The sequence below is a fragment of the Mytilus trossulus genome, chromosome 8 (assembly GCF_036588685.1).
Source record: "Mytilus trossulus isolate FHL-02 chromosome 8, PNRI_Mtr1.1.1.hap1, whole genome shotgun sequence".
Taxonomy (NCBI): Eukaryota; Metazoa; Mollusca; class Bivalvia; order Mytilida; family Mytilidae; genus Mytilus; species Mytilus trossulus.
The window spans coordinates 51409489-51436615 of record NC_086380.1 but is presented as its reverse complement, the minus strand read 5'-3'; the positions used below and the strand labels follow the sequence as shown (position 1 = coordinate 51436615).

Genomic DNA, 27127 nt, shown 5'->3' with positions numbered 1-27127 from the left:
TGAAAATTCAAGAATAGTTGGTCCAAACGTGGTTAACATATATCCTACTTTATAAGAAATGTTAGATATATAAACTGCAGAATGATTGACAGAAATTAACGTATGTTCTTTAATGGACTACAAGATAATTTATAAATCAGATACTCACTTAAAATAACATAAGAACATTTACACTAGTATAATATTACAGTCATAAAAATAATTCTGGTCGAAAACACATTTACGTAACAAAATAAACAAGCACAACATTTTTTTGCTTCTTACACATATGCGCATTTAAACAGTTCAGATCTCAAATTTTCTTGTACTTCCGGGTGCAGCTAACTCCATTTCCGGTCATCACCTGTAAAAAAGAGAAGACGAATTACCACCACAGCAAGTGAAATGTCAACATACGCATACTAATTACTACCACAGTCACCGAAATGTAAACATACGCATGCTAATTACTACCACAGCATGTGAAATGTCAACATACGCATACTTATTACTACCAAAGTCACCGAAATATAAACATAAGCATACTTATTACTACCGCAGCATGTGAACTGTAAACATACGAATACTAATCACACCCGTGACCCGCATACTAACCACAACCATGACCAGTGAAATGTAAACATACGCATTCAAATTTCTACAACGGCTAGTGAAATGTAAACATACGCATTCTAATTACTACAACGCTCAGTGAAATGTTAACATACGCATACTTATTACTACCACAGCATGTGAAATGTAAACATACGCATTCGAGTTACTATAGCACATCATGTGAACTGTTAACATACGCAGTCGAGTCTCTTGTAATTCTGTACAGAATGGTTCTCTTTTAATATTTATATATTTTTTACATTTAATGTAATGTTGTATTAAATATTATTGAGAGATGAGACTTAAATAAAATATTGGATTGAATTGAATTGTGAACTTTAAACATACGTATAAAAGTTACTACCACGACCAGTGAAATGTAATCATAGCCATTCTAATTGTTAACATACGCATACTAATAACTATCACGGTCAGTGAAATGTAAATATAGTTACGCATACTTATAACTACCACGACCAATGAAATGTTAGCATACACATTCGAGTTACTACCACAGCATGTGAACTTTTAACATACGCATTCGAGTTACTTCCACGAGCAGTGAGAAGAAAACATACGAATAGTAATTACTACTACGGCTAGTGAAATGTTAACATACGCATACTAATAACTACATTGGCCAAAGCAATATAATCATGCACATTCTAATTACTACCACGGTCAGTGAAATGTAAACATACACATACGAATTACTACTACGGCCAGTGAAATGTAAACATACACATACGAATTACTACTACGGCCAGTGAAATGTAAACATACGCATACTTGTTACTACTACGGCCAGTGAAATGCAAACATTCGCATACTAATTACTTCTACGGCTAGTGAAATGTTAACATATGCATACTTATAACTTCATTGGCCAGTGCAATGTAATCATACGCATTCTAATTACTACCATGACCAGTGAAATGTAAACATACGCATACTTATTACTACCACGACCAGTGAAATGTAATCATACGCATACTTATAAGTTATAACCACCATGACCAGTGAAATGTAAACATACGAATATTTATTACTACCACGACCAGTGAAATGTAAACATACGCATACTTATTACTACCACGACTAGTGAAATGTAATCATACGCATACTTATCACCACCACGATCAGTGAAATGTAAACATACGAATACTTATTACTACCACGACCAGTAAAAAATAAAAACATACGAATACTTATTACTACCACGACCAGTGAAATGTAAACATACGAATACTTATTACTACCACGACCAGTGAAATGTTATCATACGCATACTTATCACTACCACGACCAGTGAAATGTAAACAAACGAATAATTATTACTACCACGACCAGTGAGATATAAACATACGAATACTTATTACTACCACGACCAGTGAAATGTAAACAGATATATACGCATACTTATTACTACCACGGCCAGTGAAATGTAAACATACGCATACATATTACTACCACGGCCAGTGAAATGTAAACATACGCATACTAATTACTACTACAGCCAGTGAAATGTAATGATTAGATTCACGATTTTTCATAGGATGTTATTGGCTTTTAACTAGCTGCCAGTAGTCTTTGAACTGTGCATAGTGTCATTTTATTGTGGTGTATGAGTACTCTGTCATATCCACTCTTTGTGTTTGTTAAATGTTTTTCTGTATTCTATCTATCTGCTGAATTAAGCCATTTTCAATTGATTTTTATAGTTTGTTTGTATGTTTTATTGTTTTACCACAGTTAAATGTTAGGAGGAGTATTTGTGTCTGTAACTGAGTGGAACTGAGTGGCTGTCGTTTGTTGCTTTATATCATACTTGTTTTACATGTTTTTCATTCATTATTTTGCACACAAATCAGGCTGTTATTTTTCTTGTTTTTGATTGTTTTAGGGCTTTTTATAGCGGACTTTGTTGTATGGGTTTTACTCATTGTTGACGGCCGTATGATGATCTATGTGTGTTAATTTCTGAGTTATTCGATATCTTGGGAAAAATTATTGTCGCGTTTGCAATCAGAGAGTCAGTAGACTATATCTTCTTTATGATAAACGTTGCTTTTGGTAAAATATAAAATGTTGACATCTACTAGTCATCTTTTCACGTTCTCTAGGGGTTTGAGTTTTAGATGATACAAGGATTAACAAAAGTGTGTTCCCATCCAATAAAACATAATACGTTGTTCTTCTTAATGCATGCAGGCTTCAAGTGAGGAAATTACTGAATGATATATGGTTTATGTACAGAAGGGAATTCAATTATTTACAACACATGTTTTATGAGTGAAAGGTTAAAAGATTTCCATTTAATGCAATTAAACAGATGTTAAACATACCGTTTTTCGCTATCAAAGTTAAAATGACTAGGTGTAAAAGCTACTAATTCTAGGAGTTCGAAGCACTTTTCTGTATTTAACTTCCATCAGAAATCTAAACATCTTGAAGTAATAAGGAGCTTGTTACAAAAATGGACAAAGCCGTCCGTTGTGATCCAATGCTCCGTGTTGAAGGCCGTACTTTGACCTATATGGGTTTCCTTTTTTTACATTGTGACTTGGATGGAGAGTTGTCTCATTGGAACTCACTCATATCACATCTATGATATGGAATGGCAACATACCTGAGACATACCTTGTAATTACAATTTAGAGCCCACCTATTTACTAAAAAGTTAAGATTGCTTTTATATTTATCATTTATCAAAGAAGTGGGAATATGTTCGTTCGAATTTGTTATCTTTATCCGGAATGCTTACCATAGTCATTGTATCTCCGTCAACAGTCCGAACATTAACAGATTCAAAATCTGGTCCCGTTTGTTTTTCTGTCAGGTTGTTTCCCTCCAGTGTATACAAAGCCTACAATAAGTTTATTAAATTACAGCACCACTTATAATTATAGCCATTAGCTTTCCAACAACAAAAACATTATATTACGGTGAAATCTTTAACAAGTGGGAGGTTTAGCGCTATAAAACCAGGTTCAATCCACCATTTTCTACTTTCGAAAATACCTGTACCAAGTCAGGAATATGACAGTTGTTGTCCATTCTTTTGATGTGTTTATTCATTTGATTTTGACATTTGATTAGGGATTTTCTGTTTTGAATTTTCCTTGGAGTTCAGTATTTTTGTGATTTTACTTTTTACTCTAAGAAGCGAGCACGACTTTCACATGCATATACGAGTCCATATGATATGAAAATGGCACTTTATATTTTTAGTCCGAAGCGCTTTTCTGGATTTACCTTCATCAGACACAGAGCCGGGTCCAGCTATTTTGCTTTGTTTACTGCCTATCTTAACACAACATCTGCTGTATCCATTTGATTGTAAATGGCAGTTGTAACTAGAATTGTACACAAAAATGTTCTGTTCACGATACCAACAACAGAAGTTTTTCAACAATTGGGAGCACATATCATATTGAATATTATCTTAGCATTGGCTATTTGTTGGACTGGTTAAATTGCAGATGGTAGCCGCCGACTCTGTCGGTTCACATGTTATGGTGCAGAATCACTAACTTATAAGCAAATGACAGACACCCTATGGTGCCAGCAGTTCAAAAGCAACTTATCTAAGTACTGACTAGGGAATTTACTTATCTAAGTACTGACTAGGGAATTTACTTATCTAAGTACTGACTAGGGAATTTACTTATCTAAGTACTGACTAGGGAATTTACTTATCTAAGTACTGACTAGGGAATTTACAAAATGTAGTCTCCGACGCCGATGATTTATACAAACCGCGATACATGGACCGAGTCACTCGATAGTGTTGTCGTCACAGGAGTAAACGATATTTGAATTTCTATTTGATTGACGTCTGGCTTTACTAGCGATGAATGAGAAAAATTGAACATAAGGTCAAAATGTATATGTATATATACCATGATTTGTCATTCTAAAAACTTTGTTTTACAAAACAGATAGTTGGTGCCATATCATTGTCCTACATGTTGAGTCATCTGTCAGAGAAAGCCGATACTGTCAGCTTAATTATGAATATGGAAATTGCCTTGTTAATCATGGGATATAAAACGTATCATGCTTAAGTAGATTCTAGTCATTATTGATAAAAACATTCAGTATACAATTTGCTAATCAATATATGTCTATATGACAGATTTATATGGGATATTATAGAATTCAGTATTTTATTTTTTGTCTACCATGCAAAAATTACAGATTTGAAGAAAAAAAGTCGACTGTGCGATTTAAGAAGATTTTAAAATTAATTTGAATAATTGGGAAAAAACAATAATAAAAATATTATCTATGACGAGGAAAAAATAATCAACATTTTTTTTTCTTAAATATACCCAGTTTTAAGTAAAAATATGTAAGTCCATAATAGTAATAGGTCTTTATAGCCCAATAATACTGAAAGTGACGTTAAACAAAAGTGGCGCTACAAAACAACAACCAATCAATCAATCAATCTTAATATTGAGGGGCGGATCCAGCCATTTAACAAAAGGGGGTCCCAACCCAGAGTAAAGGGGGAGGGGTCCAACTATATGCTCCCTTTCAAATACATTGATCGTCCCCGGAACCCCTCTTGGATCCGCCACTGATATTTCAGAATTGGAATATAAAAAATAATTGCGGAATGTGTCCATGGGAAACAGATGACAGATGACGCCCCTCAAGAATGATAAAAGTAACACTACTTAAGTTTTCATAACATTTGTTTAAGGCAAACTTAAGTTAAAGAACGGAAACGAAAAATCCAGCAATTGTTCCATTTGTAAAGGGGCATAAATCTAGAACGATAGAGGAACGCTACCCAAAATCAAACTTATCTGTGTTTTGTGTTAATAAGCATTTTGTATAAGTTTCTTAATCAGTGTATTATACCTTAAGTGGTCTCCCGTCTAAAGTTGTTGTATCTATTTCTGTTCCCAATGTAAATTTGATATCTCTAGATCCTGCTGACGTTGTCACTCCAAACGTCCAATCATTGCCGTCGTTAGATATTTTATATGTCATTTTAGAGGAATCTCCCAATGTCTGCATGGCCTGCTGTCGCCTGTCATCCGGGACACCTGAAATCGAAACAGTAGAAAACTTCTAAAAAACATGTATAAGCTTTTTTAAAAAGCTGGTATGACCATGTCAACTATGAATCATTGTTACTGTGTTAATAATATTCTAGACGACAGAAGATTTGAGGATCATATTTCCACTCTTCATGGACTCTGCTCCTTAAGAAAAACAAAAAAGGAAAAAACATATCTAGCTTTCCTTTTGGTAATGTCTGGAGAGATGGTATTTTTTTTAATCTTCTTTGATAAAATGGTATTTAAGGACAATGCTGGAAACTACTACGTTCCCTTTATAAAAATGTAAGTAACAAGGTAATTTTTGAAACTTTATACGAATCAGACTGGTTGGATCTAGAATTTAGCCGTCTTATTATAATACACAAGCAAACGCCATCCGTATGTATACAAGTCAAGCACGCTATACCAAGAGCAGTGGCGGATGCAGAAAGTTTCATAAGTGGGGTCCACGGACTGCCTAAAAGGGGGCCCGCTCCGGTCATGCTTCAATGATTCCCTATATAATCAACACAAATTTTCACTAAATCCGACGCTGAAGACTCGGACCTCTGACCGGATATTGAGCACCCGCCTTCTGTATACTGACGTTACGCACAGTATTGGTGCTACGTTTGTAACGTCAGAAATGTTCATCGACGGAACGTTGAGAGACCTTTATTGAAGCCTGTGTTAACGTTTGCATCTAAATCTTAGCATCCCGCTTTTTGTTCTCTTCTTCTTTTTTCCTTTCTTTCTTTATATAATCTTATTCTTTCAGTGGTGGTTAAATTTGTTTTGGCCTACAAGAACGTAGTTTATGCAAAAAAAATTAAGATGACAAAATAAACGTTACGTTGAAAATCACGGAAAAACGTTACAAGATTGCACGGTAACAAATCAGACTAGACATTTCGATTTTCTTATTATTTTTTTGTCTTTCATTATTTATTCAAAATTCTTTTTATATAAGAAAGACTTCTAAAAACACATTACGAAAACAATACATAAATTAAAGAATAAGATACACAATTGATTTAAATTTAATTTCGAATGTACAACATCTTTACGGAAACGTACATAATTTGTGCAATTAGCACACGGTAACAAAATGGACTAGACAAGCAAAAAGTTAAAATTCGATTAGAATATTCCACTTCCAAACCATATTTTTGTACTATTTGTAAATGGTACTAAAAGCACATTAAGAATATATGTTTTTTTTTCGTTTGCATATAATGGCATTCTATAAAATTTCTTACCGTAGAATCCATTGTAAATTTTATCCCCTATTTCATATGTCTTTTTACATGAATCTTTTGATCATTTCAATGCATCTTCTTACTCGCATATTTGAAAAAAATGCCCAAAACGTCGGATGCGACGTCGTAGCGAATTGTGCTAAAATTTCGCATAGCATTTCCCACTAATTTGCGTGCAAAAATAAGATATGCTGATTCAAATTACTAAAAAAAATCAATTTCCATGTTACAAGTTACGCTCATATTTTTTGACGTTTTTTTCCCTTTAGGGTTATTTGATTTAATTCTATGTTATAATTTTATTATTTCAAAGATATTACTATAAAACTATAGTCTTTTAGACAATACATATCATACCAGTTTTCATTTATTCTAAAAGACATGCTCAAATTAGGAAGAAAAAACGCAGAACTAGTAGGCTTCGCCAATACTGTGCGTACCGTGAGACCATCGAGGTGGTTCAATAGCGATAAAACATTATAATATTATGATATTATAAGATAAGATGAGATAAACATATCAGTTAGATACAAAGAAGATAACAATATATGATGACCACATTATGGGTCTTCAGTCTGCCAACGTAGATTTGGAGCAACTGCTGTTTCATGCATAACGTGAAACCCATGAAAGTTAGTTAAAATGAAACGAGTAGCCAATGATAGTTACACAAAATTTAGGCTATTCGTAATGGTTTGAATACTTCACAATACACAGGCAAAATTTGCTCACATGAATTTCACATGAATCTCATATGAAATTCACATGAAAAATTTCACGTGAGATTCACCTCAATCGAGCTTATAAATGAAACTCACGTGAAAATTTTCATGGGAATTTCACGTGAATTGAGATTCACATGAATCTGATGTGAAATTTTTCACATGAATTTCACGTGAAATTTACAACATTTTTTTTTTATATTTTTCATGATTTTGATTAAATTTTAAAATTAAGATGTTATTTGAATTACTCTATTTAAAAAAATCATGTGAATTTCACATGAAACTATTTTACGTGATTTTCATGTGAAATTCACATGAGTTTCACATGAGAATCACATGAAACTCACAAAAACTGATTTCATGTGAGTTTCACGTATAAGCTCGTTTGAGGTGAAATTGATTTGAATTTCACGTGAGATTCACATGAATCTTAATTCACGTGAAATTGATGTGAGTGAAATTTGCCTGTGTAGTATTTGATATTATATCGTACTCCATTAACGTATAAGTGTAACAATACTAAGGTATTTACAGTAAACATGTCGCCTTGTATTTCTATTATCCTTTTTCCCTGATATAAACGCTTTCATGCTTCACATTATCGCACTGACGGGGCAGATTATATTTACATAATTACAATTGTTAATTATTCCTGATCATTGATGTCTTTACTGCCTCCAATTATATATTCAATATGAAGTCGATACTTAAGTCAAAACGGAAATATGTGCTTATTTGTAATACTTGAGCTTGATGGCTTTATTAACATCACTTTTAATCAATACATTTAAAAGAGAAATAAAAGCCTCATTACTTGTATTCTGTTACACTTTTATCGAGTTTTCTAAAAGGTTTTTATTCAATAATCCGTAGAGTCATTTGCAGAAAATCAAAGGAATAATGTTTTCAACAAAATAAGGAGATTTACATATCTAAAATATAATCCTCGAGTAATGATATATATAATGAAGTATATCGTTGATAAAAAAAAAAACCACGGTTAATGTTTTTTTCCTGTAAATACAGAAATTGGGCGTGTGGGTATATTGCTGATTATTATATTATTTCTAGCTGTAGGGCCTAGACTTGAGGCATGGGTGTATCTCTGATTACCATTTTCATCTTATTTCTAGCTGTAGGGCCTAGACTTAAGGCTCGGGTGTATCTCTGATAACCATTTTCATCTTATTTCTAGCTGTAGGGCCTAGACTTGAGGCATGGGTGTATCTCTGATTACCATTTTCATCTTATTTCTAGCTGTAGGGCCTAGACTTAAGGCTCGGATGTATCTCTGATTACCATTATCATCTTATTTCTAGCTGTAGGGCCTAGACTTAAGGCTCGGGTGTATCTCTGATAACCATTTTCATCTTATTTCTAGCTGTAGGGCCTAGACTTAAGGCTCGGGTGTATCTCTGATTACCATTTTCATCTTATTTCTAGCTGTAGGGCCTAGACTTAAGGCATGGGTGTATCTCTGATAACCATTTTCATCTTATTTCTAGCTGTATCTAGACTTGAGGCATGGGTGTATCTCTGATTACCACTTTATCATCTTATTTCCATCTGTAGGGCCAATACTTAACTTGAGGCACGGGTGTATCTCTGATTTCCATTATCATCTTATTTCCATCTGTAGGGTCTAGACTTAAGGCAAGGGTGTATCACTGATTACCATTTTCATCTTATTTCTACCTGTAGGGCCTAGACTTAAGGCACGGGTGTATCTCTGATTACCATTATCATCTTATTTCTAGCTGTAGGGCCTAGACTTGAGGCATGGGTGTATCTCTGATTACCATTATCATCTTATTTCTAGCTGTAGGGCCTAGACTTGAGGCACGGGTGTATCTCTGATTTCCATTATCATATTATTTCCAGCTGTAGGGCCTAGACTTGAGGCACGGGTGTATCTCTGATTACCATTATCATATTATTTCCAGCTGTAGGGCCTAGACTTAAGGCACAGTTGTATCTCTGATTACCATTTTCATCTTATTTCTAGCTGTAGGGCCTAGACTTGAGGCACGGGTGTATCTCTGATTACCATTATCATCTTATTTCTAGCTGTAGGGCCTAGACTTGAGGCACGGGTGTATCTCTGATTACCATTATCATATTATTTCCAGCTGTAGGGCCTAGACTTGAGGCACGGGTGTTTCTCTGATTACCATTATCATCTTATTTCTAGCTGTAGGGCCTAGACTTAAGGCACGGGTGTATCTCTGATAACCATTTTCATCTTATTTCTAGCTGTAGGGTCTAGACTTAAGGCACGGGTGTATCCTGATTACCATTATCATCTTATTTCTAGCTGTAGGGCCTAGACTTAAGGCACGGGTGTATCTCTGATTACCATTTTCATCTTATTTCTAGCTGTAGGGCCTAGACTTGAGGCACGGGTGTATCTCTGATTTCCATTATCATATTATTTCCAGCTGTAGGGCCTAGACTTGAGGCACGGGTGTATCTCTGATTTCCATTATCATATTATTTCTAGCTGTAGGGCCTAGACTTGAGGCATGGGTGTATCTCTGATTTCCATTATCATATTATTTCTAGCTGTATGGCCTAGACTTGAGGCACGGGTGTATCTCTGATTTCCATTATCATATTATTTCTAGCTGTAGGGCCTAGACTTGAGGCATGGGTGTATCTCTGATTTCCATTATCATATTATTTCTAGCTGTATGGCCTAGACTTGAGGCACGGGTGTATCTCTGATTTCCATTATCATATTATTTCCAGCTGTAGGGCCTAGACTTGAGGCATGGGTGTATCTCTGATTTCCATTATCATATTATTTCCAGCTGTAGGGCCTAGACTTAAGGCTCGGGTGTATCTCTGATTACCATTTTCATCTTATTTCTACCTGTAGGGCCTAGACTTAAGGCACGGGTGTTTCTCTGATTACCATTATCATCTTATTTCTAGCTGTAGGGCCTAGACTTAAGGCACGGGTGTATCTCTGATTACCATTTTCATCTTATTTCTAGTTGTAGGGCCTAGACTTGAGGCACGGGTGTATCTCTGATTGCCATTTTCATCTTATGTCTAGCTGTAGGGCCTAGACTTAAGGCTCGGTGTATCTCTGATTACCATTTTCATCTTATTTCTAGCTGTAGGGCCTAGACTTGAGGCATGGGTGTATCTCTGATTACCATTATCATCTTAATTCTAGCTGTAGGGCCTAGACTTAAGGCTCGGGTGTATCTCTGATTACCATTATCATCTTATTTCTAGCTGTATGGCCTAGACTTGAGGCATGGGTGTATCTCTGATTACTATTTTCATCTTATTTCTAGCTGTAGGGCCTAGACTTAAGGCTCGGGTGTATCTCTGATTACCATTATCATCTTATTTCTAGCTGTAGGGCCTAGACTTAAGGCTCGGGTGTATCTCTGATAACCATTATCATATTATTTCTAGCTGTAGGGCCTAGACTTGAGGCTCGGGTGTATCTCTGATAACCATTATCATATTATTTCTAGCTGTAGGGCCTAGACTTGAGGCACGGGTGTATCTCTGATTACCATTATCATATTATTTCTAGCTGTAGGGCCTAGACTTGAGGCATGGGTGTATCTCTGATTTCCATTATCATATTATTTCTAGCTGTATGGCCTAGACTTGAGGCACGGGTGTATCTCTGATTTCCATTATCATATTATTTCCAGCTGTAGGGCCTAGACTTGAGGCATGGGTGTATCTCTGATTTCCATTATCATATTATTTCTAGCTGTATGGCCTAGACTTGAGGCACGGGTGTATCTCTGATTTCCATTATCATATTATTTCCAGCTGTAGGGCCTAGACTTAAGGCTCGGGTGTATCTCTGATTACCATTTTCATCTTATTTCTACCTGTAGGGCCTAGACTTAAGGCACGGGTGTTTCTCTGATTACCATTATCATCTTATTTCTAGCTGTAGGGCCTAGACTTAAGGCACGGGTGTATCTCTGATTACCATTTTCATCTTATTTCTAGTTGTAGGGCCTAGACTTGAGGCACGGGTGTATCTCTGATTGCCATTTTCATCTTATGTCTAGCTGTAGGGCCTAGACTTAAGGCTCGGTGTATCTCTGATTACCATTTTCATCTTATTTCTAGCTGTAGGGCCTAGACTTGAGGCATGGGTGTATCTCTGATTACCATTATCATCTTAATTCTAGCTGTAGGGCCTAGACTTAAGGCTCGGGTGTATCTCTGATTACCATTATCATCTTATTTCTAGCTGTATGGCCTAGACTTGAGGCATGGGTGTATCTCTGATTACTATTTTCATCTTATTTCTAGCTGTAGGGCCTAGACTTGAGGCACGGGTGTATCTCTGATTACCATTATCATCTTATTTCTAGCTGTAGGGCCTAGACTTAAGGCTCGGGTGTATCTCTGATTACCATTATCATCTTATTTCTAGCTGTAGGGCCTAGACTTAAGGCATGGGTGTATCTCTGATTACCATTAACATTTTATTTCTAGCTGTAGGGCCTAGACTTGAGGCATGGATATATATCTGATTACCACTTTATCATCTTATTTCCATCTGTAGGGCCAAGACTTAACTTGAGGCACGGGTGTATCTCTGATTTCCATTATCATCTTATTTCCATCTGTAGGGTCTAGACTTAAGGCACGGGTGAATCTCTGATTTCCATTATCATCTTATTTCCAGCTGTAGGGCCTAGACTTGAGGCACGGGTGTATCTCTGATTTCCATTATCATCTTATTTCCAGCTGTAAGGCCTAGACTTGAGGCACGGGTGTATCTCTGATTACCATTTTCATCTTTTTTTCTAGCTGTAGGGCCTAGACTTAAGGCACGGGTGTATCTCTGGTTACCATTATCATCTTATTTGTAGCTGTAGGGCCTAGACTTGAGGCATGGGTGTATCTCTGATTACCATTTTCATCTTATTTCTAGCTGTAGGGCCTAGACTTAAGGCTCGGGTGTATCTCTGATAACCATTTTCATCTTATTTCTAGCTGTAGGGCCTAGACTTAAGGCTCTGGTGTATCTCTGATTACCATTATCATCTTATTTCTAGCTGTAGGGCCTAGACTTAAGGCATGGGTGTATCTCTGATTTCCATTTTCATCTTATTTCCAGCTGTAGGGCCTAGACTTGAGGCACGGGTGTATCTGTGATTTCAATTATCATCTTATTTCTAGCTGTAGGGCCTAGACTTAAGGCATGGGTGTATCTCTGATTTCCATTTTCATCTTATTTCCAGCTGTAGGGCCTAGACTTGAGGCACGGGTGTATCTGTGATTTCAATTATCATCTGATTTCCAGCTATAGGGCCTAGACTTAAGGAACGGTTGTATCTCTGATTACCATTATTATTATAGAGTCCACGGAGTATGTTTTTGTTCGCTTATAGTCATCGTATATTCAATTTTAGTGTGTTATTTCTGGAGGTAAGTTTATTGTTTATGCCATCCATCTTCTACCATGTCCAGTTGGTGTGTCTCATAATTTGACGTACTTGTGCATTGCCGATGGCATCCCTACTTCTAACATGTCAAGTTGAAGGGTTAAGAAGTGATCGTACTTGTGTCCGGTTTTGAGTTCAATTTAGTTTTTGATCTTTTTTTGTGTTATTTGCAATCGTAACTACTCGGCCATTCTCGCTATGCAGTACAATTCGTGCAACCAGAAAGGCCGAGTAGTTCCGATTGATGTTATTTGGTGCTTATTGTATACCGACGTATGGATCAGAGAATAAGACAATAACTAGTGTTGATGGTACATTCTACAATAAAACTAAAGTTATGTCAATTATGTAGACGTAATCATTTACATGGCAATTAAAGACAAGATGTACCAGATTTATTTGTAAATGATATAACCACTCCACAAAGTGATGTAATTGTTTTAATTGATTTGTACTTTGCTCTTTACATAGTTTATTGGCAATGGGATTAGGATATAAACCATGTGTATAAGAACAATATTTAATAAACATTCGGGGGAAAATCATGTAGACATTTTTTTAATGAATGAGTGTATACAGACAATATTTAATAAACAACATGATGATGATTCGAACCATGCAGACATTTTAAATGGATGAGTGTATATAGACAATATGCACGTGAGGTGTATCACAAGTCTCTTCGTATGTTCGCGCAGAGGTTTTATACCGCATTGATATTATTAGAGATCATGCATGCCACTTGGTTCTAGACAACATTTTCTTGTCTCACGAATAAAGTCCCTAGTGTGGACAGTGTGTTACTTGCCCATTTTTTTATACCCCTTCCAAATTTATTCCTCCACGTGTTATGCCTCAAATAGCAAGTAAGGGATTAAAAAAAATTGGTTCATGAATTTTAAAGTAAAGTAGTGATTTTGATCCAGCTGAAAAAGGTTAAAAATTAACACTTCGGAAGCTGTCAAAAGATTTCAAGACCCCCTTAACATAAAAATGTCAGTTTTGAGTGAAAGACGATGACATTGTCTGTAATATTGATATAATTTGTCCCAAAAGTAGAGCAACACAAAGTAAAGATATTGTTAAAAAAGCGCAGATGGGATTTTTTATAATTTTCATTTATTGTTTAAAAGAAATGCACTACGAAATAACTGTGGACTTGGACCACTTCATTTGTTTTAGAAGAACAGTCACGCGACATGTCTATTATTGCGTGTATACCAAGTTTCCGTCACTGGAGATCGGTCCATTACGCGCATTTAAACGAAAACGCAAGGGCGAACTCGCAAAAAGTCACAATAGTTTTTGCTACATGATTTCTCGCTTTCTTCTCATGAAAAAACAAAGACAAAAACGTGTAATGCCAAAATAAAAGAGCAATGACTGCATCTGAGCACTAAAGGTCGGCGTCGGTATATACTGTTGAACAATCGTCTTGTGTAAAAGATGTGTCTTCTGGAATTGTCTATTGCTAGAGAAAAGCCGCCAGATTTCTATAAAATGCTAGACATTTGAAAACTTAACTTTCACATAAATTTATGTGTTTCTTTTTGTTATTGAATATATTATATTAATTGTTTCCCGATGTTATGAAGCAGAAAGCTGTTGTAATTAATTGCTTAATATACTTCTGCACTGTATAGTATAGGTGCAAACAAATGAATTGGCTATAAATTCTCAATCCAACTGTTTTGTGCATACACGTTGCTCGTAAACAGTGCACGGGAGTGGTAAAATATTTATAAAATGTCTAGGAACTATTAATAAAAATATGTCGAATAGAATTCGAACATTATCAAAAAAGAGATATAAATAAACAGGGAATGAGTCCATGAGACACAGATGATGCCAACGTTTGCATATAAAGTTATAAATGGACATAACTTAAGAACAGTACAGCTGACACTACCAAATTTGTTACTTGATCTGAGTGTTGTTGCATTGTGTATAAGTTGCATAGCATTTGCTTGTGGCAAACTACAGTTAGAGAACGGAAACGAAAATTTCAGCATTTTTTCCATTGTAAAGAGGCATAACTCTTGAATAGCAAAAGTGACGCTATCCAAATTCAAATTCGATCTGTGTTTCGTTGTATTAATCATTGTGTATCAGTTTCATAACATTTTTCTAAGGAACACTAAAGTAAAAGAACGGAAATGCGAATATTTCAACACTATTTCCATTTGCAAATGGGTATAACTCTTGAACGGTACAAGTGACGCTACCAAAATTGATAAGAAATTTGTGTTTTGTGATAACAAGCATTGTGAATGTGTTTCATAACATTTGGATGAGTCAAACCAAAGTCAGAGAACGGAAACGAAAAAAAATAGCAATTTTCCCGTTTAAGTGACATAGCTCTAGAACAGTAAAAGTGATGCAACCTAAATTTTTGTAAATTCAAACTTCATCACTCGCATTGTGTAATTGTGTATAAGTTTCAATCTATTTGGTTGAGGCAAAAGCTTGAATACGGAAACAAATTTTGGACATACGTACGTACAGGCTGAGAGGGTAAAACTTAATGCCCCTTTCGCTACGGAGTTTAATAGGGGTCTGATACCAAAAAGGGTAAAACTACAAGTCAAAGAAAACAGAACATAATGGCAAAACAGTATACTAAACAATACAAGCACTAACAAAAAAGATCGTCAGTAATCAGGGAATGAAAACCTGACATTCATTAAGTGAATTAGTTTTATGACCTCGACATAGTGACATTTTAACTAACTGTTGTTAATATTCAATCGCTATTCCTAGTATATTTCTATTCTATTTATAAAAAAAACATAAGTGCTATAATTAGTTAAACACTACCACATAAAACATGAACAAAGGGTTTGTATTCAGTTCACTTCAAGTTGCGTTCAACCGTAATGATGTAGAGAGCAAAACATGTTGGCGTTAATTAAGGGGAAATTGTGAAAAAAGAATATTCGTGGTGTAGTTGAAATTGGAAGAAAGGTTGAATTTAATGACAAAAACTCTGAATTAAAATAAAATCAATTCTAACATAAAATATTCCTGATACAACTCATATCATGAAATGTTCCTGATACAACCCATATCATGAAATGTTCCTGATACAACCCATATCATGAAATATTCTGTTGAAACTGTATCGAGTTTACCGCAGTTAATCACTAAAAGTAATAAAAAATCTCTACGAAATAAAAACCAAAATAGGTAGTACATTCATTCGAAATGATAATATTGTCAAAACTTAATGTAATCTTCTTGTTAAAGAGTCTAAACTATGATGTTGAATACAATTTAATACACCATCAAAATCTATTTATTTTTTGTCATCAGACGAAAGTCTTTTTTTAACCAAAATAAACATTTTCTTTCTGTTTATGAAAGCAATCATATATCTTTTTTGCAACCACTTCATTCGGTTGAAAATACCCTTATCATATATATTTTTTTTATATATAAATACTGCAAATAATAATAATTCTTAAATTTGATCGTATATTTAGCAGTGGCCAAATTACTAAAAGAAGTACAAAGAAGATCGTATAAAATTATTTTCAATACTTTGAAATATCTGTTCAAAATGGCATTAATTAATTTAGGGGAAATAAATGTTACCTCTTTTAAAAAGATTAGAAAGACTTACCAATGGCAATCATATATTCATTAAAATTTTCACTGAAAAATATTTCCCAGTTTCCGTTAAATATTGCCATGTTGCTTCTCTTGAGAAAGATTTACATATATATATCAGATAGGATTGTAGAGTGATAAATAATGTGTTTGGTTGTCATAAATCATAGCAGTGATTTTGTTGTTAGATGCCAATGATATACATATACATCGTCTTACTAATACAACTCCACAATGTACTGCATGCCATGCCAATAATTAGCAGGCCCTCTTGGTTTATTTTTTTAATGCTTAATAAATACATTTTATGGGGAACTGCTACTATCTTACAGTCTGTCAGTAAAAATCTTATTTTACACTTTGAAAATCTGAACTTAAAAGGTAACTTACTTCTCAATAATACGTCAGCTCTGAATTTGGATTGTGATTAAATAGTTGACACAACATAGGTTTCTGACACAGAATGAATGTGGTCTAAGAAAGTTAAACTTAAAAACTTAAAAAAATTAAATTGAACATTTACCTTTTATGGTTCTATATCCAAAATCTAAATACATGGTTAGATTCAGTATATCATAGAACCCCAGAAATTCAATTTTTGATGAAATCAAAAAATGTTTAATTTTCGACCCTTTAGACATCAATGTGGACCAATTTGATAACCAGGCCCAAATATTAAAAATCTAAATACATGATTAGAATCAGCTATTGAAGAACCCATATATTCATTTTTTGTTGAAATCAAACAAAGTTTAATTTTTGACCCGTTGGACCTTAATGTAGACCAATTTGAAAACGGACAGTACTGTGCAATTGAATATTTCTTGTTATTGTGCAAAACTGTGCAATTGGAAATTTCTTACTATTGCGCAATATTGTGCAATTAGATATTTCTTGCTATTGCGCAATACTGTGCAATTGAAAATTTTTGGCTAATGCACAATACTGTGCAATTGAAGATTTCTTGCTATTGCGGAATACTGTGCCATTGAAAATTTCTTTCTATTGCAAATTACTTAATATAATAATTTTGGACCCCGATTTGGACCAACCTGAAAATTTGGCCCGTAATCAAAAATCTAAGTACATGTTTCGATTCAGCATACCAAAGAACCCCAAAAATTCAATTTTTGTTAAAATCAAACGTTTAATTTTGGACCCTTTGGACCTTAATGTAGAACAATTTGAAAACAGGATCAAAAATTAAGAATCTGAATACACGGTTAGATTTGTCATATCAAAGAACCCCAATAATTCATTTTTTTGATGAAATCAAACAAAGTTTAATTTTGGACCCTTTTGGTCCCTAATTCGTTGGGACCAAAATTTCCAAAAATTAATCCAAACCTTCCCTTTGTGGTCATAAACCTTGTGTTAAAATTTCTTAGATTTCAGTTCACTTATACTAAAGTTATTGTGCAAAAATTATGGAAATGCTTATTTAGGCCCTTTTGAGCCTCTAATGCCTAAACTGTTTAGACCAAAACTCCCAAAATCAATCCCAACCTTCCTTTTATGGTCATAAACCTTGTGTTTAAATTACTTTTACTAAAGTTAAGAGTACGAAAACCAAATGTCTTCTGACGACGACGACGACGACGACGTCAAAGTGATACCAATATACGACCAATTTTTTTTTCAATTTTTGCGGTCGTATAAAAACCCAACCCCTAAAACAAACACATTGCTATTTTCAGGGTTTTGAAGCCCAGGGGAAAAATACGTCACGATAGATCTGCAAAGCACCTTGAAATTAAAACTATACCATATAGTAGTATAGCATGTCAAATATATATGCAAGTTTTGTTTTATACCTTAGTTTTCTTGATTGTATGTACTGTTCTGGTCAATTGCGTGTGTTTTTTTTTGGTACTTTAGTAGAACAAAGATTATATAAAGGGAGAATATAGTTCTAAATAAACTTATATCAAATTTCTTTCACCCTATTTAGACTTTCAACAATTCCGTTTCTTTTATTTATATATTTCTTACTAATTTATATGCTCAACGAAAAGTACCAGTTCAGTATACTGATTGCCCTCTGTATATGTCAGTCTAATGGTAAAATTTTAGTTATAGTAGTAGAAGATTTGTTAAAGGGGCAAAATTGAAGAAGAAAAAAAGGAAAAAAGGAAGGGACATGTAGCAAGCCTAACTCTCTACTATACCTAAATAAAATTTCTTTATCGAAAATGCAGTATTTCATAAACTACACCTACTTAAAATGTAATTTACAGCATGTACAGAAAGATGATTGATTACTGATGATATTATAACGTATCTTCATCACTGATAACTTTTCAACAAAACATAAAAAATAGGCAGATGTTTATCTTAATATGACTTGTCTGTTGTTTAACTACAAAATAATCCGGGTAATAAAAGATAGATCAGTAGTTTACCAGATGTCGTATTTGTGTGTACAATTGGCTTGTTACAGTTTATGTATACGAAACGCCTTGGGCGTAATCCCGAATGATGTATATTATTTACACCAAGGCAATGACAATGTTCAATATTTGAGGAGGGGATCATAAAGGGACACAACTGAAGAACGATAAGAGTAACGCCACCAAAATTTGTACTAGATCCGAGTGTTGTGATAATAAGTATTGTGTATAAGTCTCAGAACATTTGGTTTAGAAAAAAGCTTAAGTTAGAGATCAGAAACGAAAAAAAAGCATTTTTTTCCATTTGTAAACAGGTATAAGTATAGAACCGTAAAAGTGACACTACCACAAATCAAACTTGATCTGTATTTTGTGGTAATAAGTATCATGTATAACTTTCATAACATTTAGTTGAGGAAAACTTAAAGTTGGAGAACGGAAACGAAAAAATCAGCAATGTTTATTATTATAAATGGACACGTCTCAAGAACGGTAAAAGTGACGCCATCCAATTTCAAACTTGATCTGAATTATGTGGTAATAAGCATTGTGTATAAGATCCATGGTATTTGGTTGAGGCAAACTAAAGTTTGAGACTTTTGGGCGTGCGGACGGACAAGGGTAAAACGACTATCATAAAGACAACAGACAAGTGCTGTTCTAAGAGTTATCGCGATTAATGAAAGTTCGTTCAGGGCCAATCAATGAACCTTTCTGAGAACACTTACATACAACACACCCCCACATTGTCACTATAGGCAAACAAATTCTCACCAGATTCCTTAGTTCAAAGACACATAATTTATGTGACAAACAGTTTTTTTGTGTATATGCAAATCTACATAGTATGTCCTTATATTCTACACATGTTATGTGGTTTCAGAACATGTGCAATGACAAAAACGGGATTGACGGACGAGGGTAAATATTAATGTCCCCTCCGAGGTCGAGGCACGTGATTGTCCTAAAACATGTATTATTATAGTTTCACAACAGAGATGAGAGAAGTAATGTCATTAAAAATATTTAGTTTCTAAACAAAGACGAGAGCAGTGATTGTCCTTAAATTTATTTAGTGTAAGCTTCACATACAAGATAAAATAACAATAAATAATATCGCATTTCACACAGAATTTACTTGTTTTTGTATCATCACACTTAACATTCCTAAATACGACATTTTTTAAATAACTTATACAACATGAAATATTGTATTTTCCATAATTAAGCAAAATACAAATATAGACGTGCATTATAAACCCTTACAACTTCCCTTCGAGGGTCAAAGGTTACAATAAAATATATACATAAACCTAAAAAGAAAGAAAAAAATATAGAACACCTACAGTGGAAGGGCTTCATTTGTAATGATTCAATATAATATTTCCCAACATCCTAAATATACTTCTTCGTACGCTATATTCTTAAAGAAAACAGGAACACTGAATTGTATAAAAATAAACTTACACTTAGAATATATTTTCTAAACAATTGAATGACGTGTTTTTATGTACTTTTATATGATTTTTAAACTACTAATGCGGTGATTGTCAGTTCGAGGAAATATGTTAACTGTGTAAAATCTATTTCCGAAAAGACTTCATTGTATCCGTAAATGACAGTGAAAAGACAATGATGTGCCATTAATTCTAATTTTACCCACTATATCATGTTATCTACACAGGCAAAATTTGCTCACATGAATTTCACATGAATCTCATATGAAATTCACATGAAAAAATTCTCGTGAGATTCACCTCAATCGAGCTTATACATGAAACTCACGTGAAAATGTTCATGTGAATTTCACGTGAATTGAGATTCACATGAATCTGATGTGAAATTTTTCTCATGAATTTCACGTGAAATTTACAATAAAAAAAAATTGAAATTTTCATGATTTTAATTAAATTTTTAAATTTAGATGCTATTTGAAATACTCTATTTTTGAAAATTCATGTGAATTTCACATGAAAAAAAATTACGTGATTTTAATGTGAAATTCACATGAGTTTTACATGAGATTCACGTGAAACTCACAAAAAAACTTATTTCACGTAAGTTTCACGTATAAGCTCGTTTGAGGTGAAATTCACATGAATTTAAATTCACGTGAAATTGATGTGAATGAAATTTGCCTGTGAATACCATGGGTTTGATGATTTTATAAAAATAATAGGGAATGTGTCAATGGGACACAGATGAAGCCGCCGCTTGCATATAACGTAATAAAAGGGACATAACTCTATTCATGTAAAAGTGATGCTACATACATTTGACATCTATCAATAACATATGATTAAATATCCAAAATCTATGTTTATGGTTTCTTTTAATTGAGTTGATCCCTGCAGTTGATATTTTATGGCCCTTTATAGCTTATTATTTGGTGTGAGCAAAGGCTCCGTGTTTAAGGCCGTACTTTGCCGGACCTATAATGGTTTACTTGTATAAATTGTGACTTGGATGGAGAGTTGTCTCATTGGCACTGATATCTCATCTTCTTATATCTAATTAGATTCAACATACCAAAGAACACAAGTAATCAATTTTTGATGAAACCAAATAAAGTCTATTTTGGGCCCTTTGGACCTCAATGAGCACTATTTCGACAATGTGGCTCCAAATTCAAAAGCTCAGTGCACGGTAATATCCAGCAGATAAACGTACCCCATATCTCCTTTTTTGTTGAAATCAAACACAATTTAATTTTTGACCTCGATTTTGACCAACTCGAAAAATGAGGCAAAGTTTTAAATAAAATCAGAATCCGGTTTTTTTTTTAATTTGGCGTCTCAAAGATATATAATTGGACAATTTAAAAACTGGGCCAAAAATTAAAATTAAATCTAAATACACGGTTAGATTCAACATAACAAAGAGCCTCTTGAATTCAATTTTTGTTGAAATCTTGTTGTACCTTATTGTGTACTAATTTGAAAACGGGGAACAAAATCTAAAATTGAAATACAAGGTATTGTTGGTTTTTTTTTACACTTTTGGATATTAATGTGGGCCAATTCAATAACGAAGCTCAAGTAAAAAATCTAAATATACCGTTAAATTCAACATATCAAAGAACCCCCAATATTCCAAACTTATAATAAAAAACTATGAAATAGTTATCAAAGGTACCAGGATTATAATTTAGGACGCCATAAGCGCGTTCATTCTACATAAGACTCATCAGTGACGCTCAGTTCAAAATAGTTATAAAGCCAAACAAGTACAAAGTTGAAGAGCATTCGAAATTGGTCAAGAAATATACAATTTATACATAATATTAGAAAAGTATTGGTTGTGGCTAAAAAAAGAAGATGTGGTATGATTGCCAATAAGACACCTCTAAACAAGAGACCAAAATGACACATACTAGTAAATGAACAATTATAGGTCACCATACGGTTTTCAACAATGAGCAAAGACCATACCGCATAGTTAGCTATAAAAGGCCTCTTTTTACACTAATCCTTTTCAAACGTTTAGAGCCATAACTCCCAAAGTCTATCTCGACCTTAATTCCTTTAATGTTATATAATACGCTCTAGGTTTTAAAATTCCTGGAGATCCATAGACTTACGATCAAGTTATCGTCCAGCAACTAGCAACTCTTTGTTTTGGCCCCAATTCCTGAAAGATATAGGCCATAACTCCGAAACCCAATCCCAGCTTTCCTATTGGAGTATAACAGATAATGGTACCATCTCATAAAACTCCATACATTTAAACACAGTAATTGTCACAAAACAACATACAGGGAATGAAGACATTGAATTTATGACAATAACTTAATGATAATGAAGGTAAATTAAATCACAATTAAAAAAAGGGGGCATTATTATCCATGGATAATTTGGTACGCAAAGGTTGTTTCCATAGCATCAACAAACTAGCCAGTGTAACTGTTTTACGACAACTAAACGAACACGAGATTTACTTGTAAATTCTTCAAAATAACATCTGGGTTAAGAATAGAATTTTGTGTTCGACATTATGTAATATTGTGCATGCATGTTTCTGTTAACAATACATTTAGAGATTACATGCCTCATACTAGTGGGGAAAAGATGGGATTGGATCTACTACGAGGTGATAGGTACATTTTGTATGAAAAGGACAAAAAAAGGGTGACGATTTAACCTTTTTTTTCTCACTTTTTTCTAGGAATGAACAGCAGGCTTAAGGATACTACATACCCAGTCTATGGAAGAAGCGAATCGATAAAAAAATTTCTTATAGCAATATTGTCTAATATCAATTGTAAATATGCAGACATTCCATGCGGAAAATGTTGTTTTCGGCAACGAAAAATTAAGAAAATACTAACTTTAAAACTTCTTGTTCAAATATAAACAACAATAGAGTCTAAATATACATTCAGAATCATTCAGAAGTTAGTTAGAAGCAAACGTTTATGTCCGTGTAATGTTTGAAGTGCTGTGTTTTTCTTATATACATAAATATACAAATGCTATTAGTTCTAATATGAATGCGATACTTTTAAAATATCATAGCGTTTAAAAATCTTGAAAATATTCGATCTTCAAAAAAATGTCCCTTTTTTTTGTCTAGCGGGATACCCTTTCAAGGAGAAATATTCATTTTGCAGAATAAGGTGACCTTTCTCCATGTTTTATGTCTCCCTCTGAATCTTAGATGACGGAAGAACATCATGATAAAATCACCGCACCTAGTTTGCTAGGATTTGACAATAAAACGATGTTGTGCCATGAATAAATTCATTATCAGTATATTTTCTGACCTCTTAAGTACAAAATGATGGAAGTCAATTAAAGTGGATCAAATTAATGAGCGAAATGACAAATATGAGATAAACTTTCTTGTGTTTATTATGTAAACTTGCAATTTAACCCGTCAGTGTTTTGCTTTTTGCAGTAAAATTAATATAAACTAATGAGTGCTAACATGTAGATCTTATTATTTAAGTATACATAGTATACTATACTTGTAACACCGGACAAGGTACGATAAGACCCGTTTTTGCCCCCACTTCCATTTTTCTCATTTTCTTAATTTTGATTTGGAAAGCTACTTATCGCGTTAAAATATTCCCTAAGGTTTGAAGTTTGTTTGGATGAACTTCAAAACTATAAATTTCAGAAAATGGATGAGGTGAGGAGATAAAAGGGCACCAACAACGTCAAAACAAGTAAAATAACGATTTTTGGCCATTGTTTCTTAAAATTTAATAGAGTGCGCCTACGTGACCCGGAAAAAAATATGGCAAATTGGACCGCAAAAACAGTTCTCATGACATTGGAATAAAACAATTCCTGGGTCACGTTGGCGCAGGCACGAAAGAACTAACATTTTTTTGTAGAATCACATGTAAAATGAATAATAATTACAATATTTGTATAAAAAAGAAAGTTAACCCCTCTCACCTCACCAAGTTGCCAAAATTAGTTGTTTTGAAGTTCATCTAAAAAGCTTCAAACTTCAGGGAATATTTTAATATAATAAGTAGCTTTCCAAAACAGAATTTGAAAAATGAAAAAAATAGGGGGACCAATTGCAAAAACAGGCCTTATCGTACCTTGTTCAAAGTTAAGCTATGTAAACTATGCCAGTCATTTTATATCTTATTCCGATCAGTACCGTATACGGAACTTTTTAATGGCTAAACGAAGTTTAAAAAGTCACGGATCTACCTAAGCGGCTCGTGCTGAGGGCTCGTCACGAGAGCTCGTCCTGAGGGCTCGTCTCATAGGGGGTCGACCCTGTAAGTCAGATGCAGGCACACCCTGGCAATATTCGGAATTGTTTATTCGGCACACCCACTAAATTTCACTTGCTACATATGTACATTAAACACTTATCGTACCTTGTCCAAAGTTTAGCTATGTAAACTATGCCAGTCATTTTATATCTAATTCCGATCAGTACTGCATACGGAACTTTGTAATGGCTAAACGAAGTTTAAAAAGTCACAGATCTACATAAGCGGCTCGTGCTGAGGGCTCGTCACGAGAGCTCGTCCTGAGGGCTCGTCTCATAGGGGGTCGTCCATGTAAGTCAGATGCAAGCACACCCTGTCAATATTCGGAATTGTTTCTTCGGCACACCCAGTCAATGTCACTCGCTACATATGAACATTAAACACTTATAAATTATATTTGTTTTTACAGGAATCTTGTTAAGTAATAAAAGTGTCACATTGATTTACCATAAACATATTTCAGATATTTAAAATAGTTTTATTTTTTGGAAAATAGAAATGTATGAAAAAGTTAATAATATTTACGAGGAAACTTTTCTTACCTATAGCTTTCATATAATCGTCAAATCCTGTGCTGTTATCAATCTGCCATGTTCCAGTAAATTGTGCCATCCTGCTTCTCTCAGTCCTAATCCCGTCCTTCTATTAATCTACGGGAAAACTTTATAAATATCACTTAATTCTTAAATGGCATGCCAAAAAACGCGGTATCGATTTCTGATCAAGATTTATTTACAGATGTTGAATAGTCGTATTGATATTTTAATTCATCTGTTTTGACTACAAATATGAGTAATAGATGAACAGGTTACAGTTGATTGATAAAAACAGGAAATTCTTACAATCTATTTTTACTACCGGACATTTAACATCATACTGGTTGATAAACCTATCTTTATAGCATGCCATTTATTGGCCAGCCGTCTTAAAAAAATATGTTTCAATGCTACATTCCACCGTTTACTGCATGCCATTTGATATAACGAACATTCTGCGAAAACTGCTGATTAAGTATGTACTTATGCTTACATTTGAGTAATACAAAGTGTCTGCAATACATTTACAATCAATTAGCAATTGATATTGAGACCGTACATGTACTCTCGACTTTAATGTAACTTTATTCATCGCATCAGGAAATATTGATGCTACTGAGAAGGGTAGGAATGTCAACTATCATGTCCCCCCTTATTATGGGTTCAGGGGGAGGGGGACTGTGGTACATGTATATGGTAATAAATAAACTTCTTCAGCATTGTTAAGTATCCCTTATTAAAACACTTGTTAATTAAAGAGGGGAGTCCGTCTGGCTGTCCTTGGAGTATCAAAACCCCAGACTTGTTCAGACGGAATCGGGACGTTAAATCTTATGGAATTTTATTTTTTTTGCCCATCAACACAAAATTAAAACAAGTAGAAAACATATAGGTCCCTTTATAACATATATTGTATATTAAAGGAGTTTTACTTATAGTTTGTGTATCATATTATAATTATACATCCTTCTTGACAGTTATATCGTAATAACTTTTGTTTTGTTTGTTTTAGTAAAAAAATTGTTAGGGTTTCGCGGAACCCAGTGTCTTGCCTACTTTTGATGTCAATCGCAGGCTCAACAAAAATGAGAAAAAAAAAGAAAAAAAAATATTCCTCTTGATACTATCTTATGATTGTAAGAAGTTTCTGTCCAAGTTTGGTAAAAATCTAGGATAGTTAATGAATCTAATAAATGTTTTGAAAACTTTAAATGCAGACTGTATGTAATGTTAACTTGAAAAAAATCGAAGTCCATTTAAAAGTAAAATACAGAAAAAATGGAGTTATTGTTTTACAAAATTCACTTCTGGATACTATCTTATGATCATAAATAAGCTTCTGTCCATGTTTGGTACAAACCCAGGACAGTTTAAGAAAGTTATTAAAATTTTTAAAACTTTAACCACAGAGTGAATGTAATGTTTCCCCGCAGAAAAACTAAGTCCATTTAAAAGTAAAATACGAAAAAGGGATTTTTGTTTTACAAAATTTACTTCTGGATACTAACTATCTTATGATCATAAACAACCTTCTGTCCAAGTTTGATACAAACCAAAGATAGTTTAAGAAAGTTATTAAAATTCTTAAAACTTTAACCACAGAGTGAATGTAATGTTTCCCCGCAGAAAAAAAACACTAAGTCCTTTGATAGGTAAAATACGGATTTTTATTTTTTTTATTTTTACAAAATTTACTTCTGGATACTATCTTATGATTACAAAGAAGCTTCTGTCCAAGTTTTGTAGAAATCCAGTATAGTTTAAGAAAGTTATTAAAAT

The 27127-nt window shown here is 33.9% G+C and overlaps 1 protein-coding gene across 2 annotated transcripts; it reads right to left on the bottom strand.

Moving 5' to 3' along the window:
* Positions 1–85: 85 nt before the first annotated feature.
* Positions 86–25641, bottom strand: LOC134681106 (sodium/calcium exchanger regulatory protein 1-like). Of its 2 annotated transcripts, none has more exons than XM_063540533.1 (4): positions 25355–25641; positions 5467–5654; positions 3359–3460; positions 86–343 (listed from the first exon to the last, which is right to left on the bottom strand). In XM_063540533.1, exons 1-4 carry the CDS (start codon positions 25422–25424, stop codon positions 293–295), a joined length of 411 nt encoding a protein of 136 aa, XP_063396603.1. In that variant the 5' UTR covers positions 25425–25641; the 3' UTR covers positions 86–292. The 2 variants fall into 2 exon arrangements, with proteins under 2 accessions (XP_063396603.1, XP_063396604.1); XM_063540534.1 differs by lacking the exon at positions 25355–25641 and adding an exon at positions 16696–16841.
* Positions 25642–27127: the final 1486 nt, after the last annotated feature.